The sequence below is a fragment of the Streptopelia decaocto genome (assembly GCF_964273445.1).
Source record: "Streptopelia decaocto genome assembly, chromosome: 7".
Lineage (NCBI taxonomy): Eukaryota > Metazoa > Chordata > Aves > Columbiformes > Columbidae > Streptopelia > Streptopelia decaocto.
The window spans coordinates 56,040,003-56,051,314 of record NC_138661.1 but is presented as its reverse complement, the minus strand read 5'-3'; the positions used below and the strand labels follow the sequence as shown (position 1 = coordinate 56,051,314).

The window sequence follows — 11,312 nt, the reverse complement described above, 5'->3', positions numbered from 1 at the left end:
CTGTGCGTTCCGCGGCTGCGGCGCGGGGCCGAGGCCGGTCCCGCCCGCCCGGGCTCGCCGGGCCCGGCTCGCTCCCCACACGCTTCCCGCGGGGGCGGCTGACTGCCACGCGGGACCTACATGGATTTTAGAAAGAGCTGCGTGGTACACACGGACGGCGCGGCTCCCCGAGGCCCGACCGCGCTGGATCGCTCCGCTGGCGGCGGCGAGCGCCGCTCGGGGTGCCCGGGCCCCGCCTGTCGCCGCGGGGCGCTGGGAAGCGGCCGGTGGCTCGCGACGGGCGCGCCTCCCCCCGCCCCCGCTCCTCGTGCGGCCGTTAGCGCGTGGCAGTTAGCGCTGCAACCGCTCCCGGGGCGCGTGCCGCCGCAGGCGTTTCCGCGCGCGCCGTGTGCAGCGGCGTGAGGAAAAGCGGGCGGGCGGGCGGGCGGCGGCCGTTCCCGCCTCACTCCCACCGCCCCCGGGGCTCCGCCAGCGGCCGCTGCTGCCTGTCAGCGCTGGGAGGCGACAGCGAGTCCCTGCCGCTGGATCCGTTCGGGGAAAGCGAACGAGCGAGCGAGACTTTTACCTTTTCTCTTTTTTTCCCCCGTCTTTACCACCATGCTGCGGACGCCGCTGCCCGCCGAGGAGAAGCGGCGGCTCAGCCCGGCGCCTTTCTCTTGAGGAGATGAGGGAGGGGAGGCCGGGCCGGAGCTAGCGCGACCCGCGCGTCTCCCTCGTCCTCCCCCCTCCGCGTCTCCGACCACCATGAGGGAAGAGAGAGAAGCCGCCGCCGCGGCCGCCTCCCCCCCCGGACCCAGCAAAGCCCCGCAGCACTGCCAGCACCCGGACGGGAGCGGGGCGTTTGGCCCCCTGGCGCTCCCCGGCGGCGGCGGCAGCAGCCCGGAGAGCCTGCGGAACGGCTACGTGAAGAGCTGCGCGACCCCCCTCAGGCAGGACCCTCCGAAGAGCTTCCTCTCTCTCCTGCTGTTCCCGACCGCCGCCTCCTCGTCCTCCTCCCGGGCTCTGCTCAGCCTGGGCGCCCTGGCTGCCCTTGTCCTCTCGCTCCTGGCCTTTCACGGCCGGGGCAGCGCCGGGGTCCAGCAGGACGGGAGCAGCTGGCGGAGCCTCCGGCTGCTGAACGCCTTGCTGTGCCTGTCCCGCTGCCTCAGCCCCCTCTTCAGCATCGCCTGTGCCTTCTTCTTCCTCACCTGCTATCTGACCGGCGACAGGCGCGGGGAGCCCGGCGGCGGCACGACCCGCTGGTGCCTGCTGGCGCTTCCCGTGTGCTGCTACTTGGGGGACTTCGTGGTGCTGCAGTGGCTGCTGCCCGCGGAGGGGCACGAAGACGAGTCCCAGCACCCCGCCGAGCCGCAGATGGTCCTAGGCAGGCTCCTGACAGTGCTGGGCTCGGTGGCAGCGCTGACCCTGCTGCAGAGCTCGCTGAAGTTGCGCCGGAGACTCCTCGTCTTGGTCTTCTCCAGCCTGGTGTGGCTCGCGTCGCTCACCAGCCTTCACTCGCTGCCCCCAGCCCTCCGACCGCTGCTGGCCGGCTCGGTCGGGGTGGCAGGCTGCCTCCTGGCACTCTACGTCGGGGAGCACGGCATCTTCTCGGCTCAGAGCCGGGAAGCGCACTACCAGCATCATCACCACCCTCGGCTCCCCAGCGTGGAGGAAAAAGTGCCTGTGATCAGACCCAGGAGGAGATCTAGCTGCGTATCCTTAGGGGAAACTTCGGCCAGCTACCATGGCAGCTGCAAAATGTTTAGGAGACCCTCGTTGCCTTGCATTTCCAGAGAGCAGGTAGGTTTCTCCGAAACTGGAGGGAGAAACTTTCTGAGGAATGAGCGCCACTCGCTTTTCCTAACTGCGGTGTATGTGCTGGATGTCTGCTGTCAAACTCCTGTTAGAGGAATGGAGGAAAATGTTAGTCCCGTAGCGAGTTTCTCAACTCGGTTCTGCAGAATCGATTTAATCCTTTATGTCTGCAGAGAAGCTAAATCATTATAATGTGTTTGCTGTAGGACAGAAGGCTCGTTCGCTTTTCATACGTTCTTAAATATTAAAAAGTAGTTCTTATTGGTTAAAACAAAAGCCCAAAACACACATCTTCAGCCGTGAGCTACCTTGTTATTTTGTTTGTTTCTTTTCCAAAGCCCACCACCTCCTCCAGTTCTGGCAGACTTAACAAGAGAAAGAAAGTACAGCTTTCTAGCTGCTCGGCACTTCTGATTCTTACAGCTTTCTATCGACCAAGCGATTGCCGAAGTGCTAAAGAAATACCAGGTTTTGAAGGATGTTATTTATCAAATGTTGGCGTTGTTTGAGTGGCAGCTGTCCTTCTGCCTTGCAGGTTACCGTCTCTTGTTTCTCTCTCGCCCTCTCAGCCTCTCTTCCTCGCTCCACATAAGTTAGCGTTAGGTTTGGGTTGATGGGATTTCAGAAACTTCTTTTTACTGAAGAGAGAGCTGTTCAGCAGGGTCTGGAGGGATGCCCGAAACGCTCAGTTTTCTTGAATGGAACTCTGTTGGTTTCTACCTCCCGGAAAACTTTTCAATGAGTCTTGTTTTTTTTTGTAGCACAGATCCCTGTGTGTGGGGAAGTTTGTTTTTATTTGGGAACTTGCACGTGAACTGTAGGAACATTGAGTTGTGTTGCTGGTGGAACTGGCCTGAGGCTGCTGCAAGTGGATTATCAGCCCGTTACAAGAGGGAGACTAAGGGGAGTATATTTCATAAACGTGCAAGTGAACAGTTTCTGGGAAGTGATTGTTGCTGTAGAATCCCCCATGTGCTACTGTTGTCCCTGAAATGCATAGATATTGCATGAAATTTTCTAATTTTGCTGTGACGTGTATTCTGTAATGCACTTCTTGTGACTGACTGTAAAATAAGCCTGAGGAAATACGAGGTGAATCTGAAACGGTGTAGCAGTTTTTGAGCGTTCCTTTCCCTGAATTTGCACAATAGAACAATACAGCAGTAATTGTTATTGCATAAAAACTTAAAATGCAAGGATGCTGCAACAGGCATCAGAAATAACTTGTTCACTAAGTTTCAAATTATCTAACGCATACTATGAAATAAACATTAAAATATTTTATTAGCAGTTAAGATATGTAGGGAATATTGTATAATTTACTTTCTCTGTTCTCTTCTGAATAGTTAATGCTCTCTTTTTCTATCGCATTTGTCTGCAGTACAAAAACCTCAGAAAATGTGGTTTCATTAACCTTTCTAGATGACAGAAGATATTTGTTCTTATACAAGTTACTAAATGCTTCCTTTGATATTCGGCTCAATTCCTAAAGGCATGCGCATATTTCAAGTTAAGGCATTTATTATTCTTTAAGTAACATCATAAATGTCAACCATAACTAAATACATAGAATTTATTGGCAGTAGTTAAATCATACGTGTTCATAATAAAATGTAACTGGTAGACTTCCAGAATTTGATATCTTTTTTATCACTGGAAGTGAACAGAAACAACAAAGAGATCTGACGTTCTTTGTTTTCCTAATAGTCTATTATGCTTTACAATAAATATTTGTGCTTTATTAAGCACAGTTAAATGGAATTCATAGATATATGTTTAGTGCAGTATTTTACGTGTGACTTTATAAGGATAACACAGGTTAAATCCTCTGATCCGTCAGACTTGAAGAGAGATCAGACAATGCAGAGCTGATAAAACATCATTTGGGTGTGGGAGAGTGGGAGGGAGTAAGCCCATAATGTGTGACTTTATTTGAATAAACATTACAAGGTTTTTATATTGCTTCCTTGAAACTGAAGGAACGTGTGCACTTAATGCTTTTCAGAGAGCATTTATTATGTGAATTTTCTTTAAAGACTGATGGCATGTTTTGCAGATTTTTATAAAATAATACGAAGATTCTCTTCCAATATAATGAGTGAGTGTAATAAGCATTGTTGGGAAGGTCAGTGGAGTAGAAGTATTTTGTATGATTGTTAAGGAGCCTCTTGTATATAGAGGTTTGTACGAACCTCTGCAAGCAGGGGCATATAAAAACAAAAAAGGCAGATGTATCAAGTCATAGAATACCAGGTTGCAAGGCACCACAAGGATCATCTTGGCAAAAGCACAGTCTAGATAAGGTGGCCCAGCACCTGGTCCAGCTCAATCTTAAAAGTTTCCAGTCTTGGGGAATCTAGCACTTCCCTGGGCAGTTTATTCGAATGGATGGTTATTCTTATTGTGAAAAATTTTCCTCTTCTGTAGATTTTAGCTACTCTTTGAGGAAAATAGGGAATGCCGATATTGACCTTAAGTTTTCAGTTACCTGTTGATTTGAAATTAAGCCTGACTCTCTGTGTTGTTAAATATCAGAGAAAAAAAAAAATTATTGAGTTGGCTGCTCTTTTCATTCATAAGCTCAAGCCAACAATTCCAAGGGGTCTCTGCATGGGGAGTGAGGGAACAGGTATGTGCAACAAGTAGTGTGTGCACACTGGACTTGGATGTAACTATCACTGTTTGCTGGGGCAGAAGTGGAAAGAGGGCCTGTGAGCACAATCCTGTAAATGTTTTCTAATTTGAGCAATCCTTATGGCAAATATTTAGATTATTGCTTTCTGTACTTGAACAGGTATGGCAACTATAATGTTGGAAGGCTGATAAAATTAGATTACCTTTATTCTTTTATATGAGTATCTATGTTTACTTTAGCCTCCAAAGTTTACAAATTCATACTGTGTGTGGCTTTTCCGCAGTACATATGGCTAGCAATGTACTTGGCAATGTTTTAGCCAAGAGGAAAGAGTATTGAATAGATTGTATCTTTAAATTTTTATGTGAGTATATTTAAATGTTGCTATCAAAATATATAAATACACATATAAGGAAGCAATGTGACTGAAATTAAGGCTAAAATCATGCAAATTCAATATCTTTTCTGAAGTCTACCATATTGATGCTTCTGCTCACAGAAATTCATATGATTTTAGCAGTAAACAGATTTTTGCATTCTTACTCCAGGATTCATCTTGGACCTAGAGAGGAATAGGCTATTAGCAGTACAACTGCAGTATTGATTGGTATGACAAATTTTGCATAGATGGTGTTTTGATTACATGTATTAATCGGATGCTAATGTTTTAGTGGTACCTACTCTTACTGGTATCAAAGGGTTTATCTTCATTGACTGTTGCACATTTACCACTTTTTTTTTTTTTTTTTAATTATTATTTTTATGAAAGCCAAGTCAGAATTGGGAATCAAAAAGGCCCTTGTAAGTATTACAGATCTTGTAAACACTTTATGTCCTGAAAAATACAGTAGTAAACTACTTTTTTCTTTAATGTGATGGTGAACATGTATATGAGAGCAAATTACTACATGTAGAAACTCCTACATAGGAATAGAATAGCTGATTTCTAAAATTCGTATTTTTCCTTGGGTAAAGAATAGGCCTTCCTAATTAAATAGACAGTATATGTGTCCAAAAGATTCTGCAGACAGAGCTGATACTTTCTCTAGTTACCTGACTGGGTTCAAACATGAAGGAAGGCTGGAATATTTCATGGATAAAGACTGCTTTCACATTGCACTCTGTTAATTACAGGAAGAATCATCTTGTGGTTAGGTTGTTGGATTGACTGCCACCTCTCTCCAGTTTCTGTTCCAAGCTATCTCGTACCTTTAATGCATTACCTTAGGAAGACCAGGACTCGATTTCAAGAGTCTAAAATGTTTATGCAACTTGAAATTAATGCAGTACCTTATTTGCGTAGACAGTTTGTATCTATTGCCTATTTGTGAACCAAATTATACTTTGTCCTTAAGTACTCGGGGTATAAGCTTTCTAGTGTAGAAGCTGTCTGTTAATATGCATTTTACACTGCCTCGTTAACACTGAATTGTTAAATTCAGATACTGTTTGTAGCCTAGAAACATGTAAGCCCTTACCTGTTGGTTGCAGCCAATAACATAAAATGTAACTCTTCTTGTTATGTATTTGACAAACAAGCTCTTTGAAATTTAAAGTTTTCCCCTGATGATTGCAATGACCACACCGTAAGTGTATCTGCATGTCAAGATTTGTATCTGTTGTTAACAGAATCTTCGTATCTCTTGGGTTTTTTTTGTCTGTATTATGGAGAAAATCAAGGTAGAAATGCAGGTGTGGTGAGCTGTGAATGTAATCAATTTCAGTGGGATGCAACTGAGTGTCACGATTATATGATGAAAGCAATAGTCTTGGAAAACTGTTTTTGTAACCGTATTTCAGATGAGTAGGATTATATTGTTTCTCCTTCTCTCTAACCTTGACAAAATGTTTTGTGCTAGATGAAATGTGATATGAGAAGACTCTTGGTAAAAATTGCATCTTCTTTTTTTTTCATCCTGAAGTTATATTCTTGAAGTATTATACTATAAAGAAAGGATTATTTGAGCATGGTCTGCCCATAGTAACCTGTAGAGAGGTCATACTTTAAGATAGTATCCTCCAGCAAAGTGAGCACCAGGACCACACAGTGGTTCAGAGAGAATTACAAAGAATGCTATTAGGGAGACTGAGTGCAGTTAAAAACTTTCTTAGCTAAGTTTACCTTAAGCTCGTTTTTAGATATCCAGGACTTGGTGGCAGTTCATGTTCTGGACAGAATAAAGTGTGCCAAAAGCAGGGGAACATGTCTGTAAGTTGTCAGTGTAGCAAAGGGGGTTGACTGTTTCTACAAGTATGGCTTCCTGAAAAGAAAATGTAAAAGAAGAAAGGAAGAAGATCAAAGACAACTGCTGTGGAAATGCTTGATAAATTTGGAGGAAGGTGAGGGTGAAATATTACAGGAGTGACCAGAGCGCCAGTAGGAAAGAAATGGAGGAAGTCGGGAGGAAACTGGGAGAAAAGGTTCCAAGAACTGCCAGATCATAGAATAGTTTGGGTTGGAAGGGACCTTTAAAGGTCATGTAAGTCCAATTCCCCTGCAATGATCCAGGGACATTCCAACTAGAGCAGATTGATCAGACCCCCGTCCAACCTGACCTTGAATGTTTCCCGGGATGGGGCATGCACCCTGTCCACCTCTCTAGGCACCTCTCTCAGCAACCTGTTCCAATGTTTTACCACCCACACTCACTGTAAAAGAAGTTTCCTCCTCATGTTTAGCCTGACTCTCCCCTCTTTTAGCTTAAAACCATGACCACTTGTCCTATCACAACAGGCCCTATGAAAAAGTCTGCCCCCATCTTTCTTATAGGCCCCTTTTATAAGAAGTACTGAAAGGCCATAGTAAGATCTCCACAGAGCCTTTTCTTCTCCAGGCTGAACAACTCCAGCTCTCTCAGACTGTCATCATAGGAGAAGTGTTCCAGCCCATTTTTGTGGCCTCCTCTGGACCTCTCCAAGAGGTCCGTGTCCAGAGCTAAACTTGACTGCATCAAAGAAAACTAAGAGGATAAATGGGATAAAGTACTAATTTTCAGCTTTGACTAGGAAGACATTTTAAACTTATGAAAGAAAATTGTAGAGATGATGAACAAAAGGTTCCCAGGAGAGTCTCTAGAATGGCAAAGGGGACAGCCTTCACACTGCGGTTCGTGAATGGTGTATTCTGTGATGTTAAATATGAAAGGGGAGAGAATTATAAGGAGTCAGGTGTGTTTTCCTGAGGAAAAGACTCATCTTCTGACACAATGTATGTGTGTGCATGGAGCTGAAAGGATAGTTTAAGATGAGAGTGAAGAAGAATGAAAGGACAGTGAATTTCAAGTGACTTTTTCAGTGGGTTGAAAACAATGCTTAGCAAGATGGAACAATACAAAAGAAATTTTAATGGAAAAAAATAGTGGGACTTTTCTGCAACTCACTGAAAATTTAAGATGAAACTGAGGGCTTGGATTGTTCAGGGCAGACTGTATAATATATGAGTAAATGTTAGTGAACCATAAGCATGATAAATAATTTTAAGGATCCAGTAGATGTCAAAGAGTACTAGAGCCCTCTAGACAGACAGGAATCATGGATGCTAATAAACTGGAGTTCACAGGGTAACAAGTAAACTGACAGATTATGGTAATTGGGAAGGGGAAGTGTGACAGAAACAGACTGGAGAGATCTGTCCTTAAAGAAGACCAGTTAAGTGAATGGGCTTATTGATGAGTGTGACAAAATGAAGTGTTCTAGGAACTAGGGATGGCATAACAAATGACTGCTGAAATAAAATTATGATTTCTGAAGCAGTTTTATATCTGAAAATGGATCATACTGTTTTGAGAAAGGACATAATTCATATAAATACAGGGATCTGGTGACCAGACGTAAGTTGTGATGTGTTGGGCCATCCCTACTTTTTTTTTTTTTTTAATAGCTTTTATATGCAGCACGTTGCTTTGAAACAAGTGCAAGTTTACTGACAGCAGGACAGAATAGGGCACAGATGTCCAAGTAATTTTTGTATATCTCTTTGTTTGATAGTTCAATATTTACGAAAACCAGTACTACTATGCAGAACATTAATGACTACCAGTGCTAACCTCACTTTGCACAGGAGCTGGGGAAAAAGCTGATATATTTCCAATTAAATGACTGATTGAATGGTAATCCTGACAAGTTCTGTTATCTGATACTGAGTTGGCAGCCTTAGTGTTCCTTTATGCAAACCCAAATACCTTCTACTAAGTTAACAGCATATTTGCAGCAAATGCTCCATTTGTTGTTCATTTCATAAATAGAAGTTAGTTTTATGGAATGTTAGAATGACCTTTTACATATATAATTTACTATTTTTAAGCCATTCAAGATACCCTAGGAAATTTACCATGTGAATCTGTATTTAGGTGCTTTGAATTTTTGAGAGATCTTCCCTCTGAGGCGCATTCCAGGATTTTTAGCATGAGTTAGCAATATAGGTACATTGGTTTAGCTGTACCCATGCTGGTAATAGTAATTGGGAAATATACATGGTATTTAATTTGGGATGAATACTTTCAGTATGTCCAAAACAGCCAGTGCTGCTTCCCCCACCCCAGAGGAACTGTGCCGCTGTTAAATGGTGGTACAGCAAGTCTGTGTCACACCTGCCTGTTTGTATCTATTGTCAGTCCAGTTTTACCTGCAAAGTTCATAATATAGACTAAGGTCTTCTGAAAGTTTGTGAAACTTAAGGTTTGCAGGGGGAAGTTTTATCAGTTTTATTGAAATAACAGCTTAACTATGACTCCCTGCATAGGCATTATGGTATTAGTGTCTCTTTTAACCTTCATTATTGGTCATGTTACATTTTCTTTTTTACTAGATTAAACCCCTTTAATAGGATCGGAGCTAAACTAACGGCTAAAAAAGGCATTCTTATACTAGGCTCTCTGTCCACATCTTTAGCATGACTTTTTTCCCAATGTGACCTAAAATTAAAGGCCTGTATTTACATTTAGGGTCTTCTCATATTTTCTTAGAGTCAATTTAGTATTAGACATTAAATAAGAACTTTGTTGTTTGATTGTTTGTTTTTGTGTGTGTTTTTTAGGGGGTGTTTTTTGTTGTTGTTTGGTGTTTTATGTTTGATTGGGGTTTTTGTTTATTTGTTTTGGTTTTATTTTTTTCCTTTTCTATCCCCTAAGCACTCTTGTGTGATACTTGTTTGCAACTTCAGGAATGTAGTTTTGTTCCTTTTGTCTGGTAAATTCTCTTAAAGGAATTCTAAATTTCTGGGTACTCTAAGTTACTAATATAGGATAAGAAATGCAGGTTGTTTTTTTTTTTTAAAGAACAGATATCAGTGAGGTTTTTCTAGTACTTTTGGCTCTCCAGTACAGTTTCTGTCCTTTCACACAAATTGCTGGTGCACCTGCTGTTTTCCAACATTTGATGACTGATAAACACTAGATATCTCATTATCTTCTGTGTGCAATGTATGTTGGCCAAGAACCTTACAGCGTGTGTGCTTTACGTCAGTGGACGGCCTCTTTGCTGCGCTTTTAACTTCGGAAAGGACAGATATGAAGAGACTTTTTGTGAGCTTTCTCTGAGGAAGGGATTGATCTCTATATTTCCAGGACATCATTCATAGTTAATAAAATTCAGTGTTGTGCATGTACTTCAGTGATGCTATCTTTAAAGGAATGTATTTGAAAGAAGTCTTAGGTGATTATTGTCTTGATTAACATCCACACCAGCTTTCATTTCATTTGGTTTGCCACCTAGACAGTGTAATGTGTAAATGTACTCACAGGCTCTTTCATACCCACTCTTGCAATTCCATAGTAATCCTACACATTCTCACTCCCTTAGAATTATCCTCATTACATACTACGAAATAAAATTTCAGTTAATTTAAGCTGCATTTTTATAGATACAAGTAGTTATGGCCTTATGTGTGGGTAGTAGGGGAGGGAAATTTTTATTGAAACCTGAAGGTGTGATTAGCAGGCTGAAAAAGTTTAGATCCTGCTGTGCCTTGTGAAATGCCATCTGCTCTGGCACTGCCCTGAAGGAATTGGCTCAGACTGGAAGAAGTTAAAGCACACTAGCAGAGTTTTCCTCTTGGCTGGCCAGATCTGTGAGAAGCAGGCTTTATTTTGCTCAGGAAAGGATGAATGTTGATCTGGGTTATACTGTTTCCATTGAGATTGTCCATACAAAAGTGTACTGAAACACAGATGAACCTACTGTGTATTGCTGCTTATAGACGGGGGTAAATAAACACATACATTAATTGATGACAGGGGCTTGGTTCTTCCTAACATGTTAGTAAAGATAGAACAGTATATTTCATATCTTAACTGGAAAACACAAACAAGCTTGTGTTGTCTACCCTGTATGTGTCCTCCTCCTGTTCTTGTTTCAACTAACTGCATTTTCAGGGTAGCATAGTATCCTTTGGGGGATCACTGAAGCATGCTTAGAAAGCAAATTTCAAATGACACTTGCAATGAGAGAATTTCAATTGATTGTGCACACAGATGTTTAACTAGGCATCTTCTAGTCTCTTTTTTTTTTTTTTTTTTTTTTAAATACTAAAAGCTGGGGAATGTTATGTAGGATCTTGCTAATGACTTTCTAATGACTAAAGAAATGCAGTGTGTCTACCTGAAGTGAGAATGAGTGATTACTATGACATAAATAACAGCTTTGTGCTGTTATGCCAAAGCACAGTTGAAAGTGTTTTGATTACAAGTATCTGTTAACTTATTTTTATGTAGTTATAGAAAAGGATTAATTAGAATCTGTATCAGAGTTTCCTGGTACTTTTAATTCACCATAGCAGAATGGTAATGGTAATACTGAAAATCTATTTTTTCTTTCTATTTGGAGTTTCTGGTTGAATTAGTTTGATTAAGAAATGAGAGTTTGGAACAGCTTTTGTGTTAATGAC

At 42.6% G+C, this 11,312-nt stretch overlaps 1 protein-coding gene across 1 annotated transcript in view; it reads left to right on the top strand.

Annotated features, from left to right (window-relative positions):
* The first annotated feature begins 498 nt into the window (after positions 1–498).
* Positions 499–11,312, top strand: part of PDE3B (phosphodiesterase 3B) — an 88,163-nt gene continuing 77,349 nt past the window's right edge. The window contains exon 1 of the mRNA XM_082059137.1: positions 499–1,779. Within this exon, the coding sequence (XP_081915263.1) occupies positions 745–1,779 (1,035 nt within the window). The 5' untranslated portion in view covers positions 499–744. The remainder of the gene's footprint in view (positions 1,780–11,312) is intronic.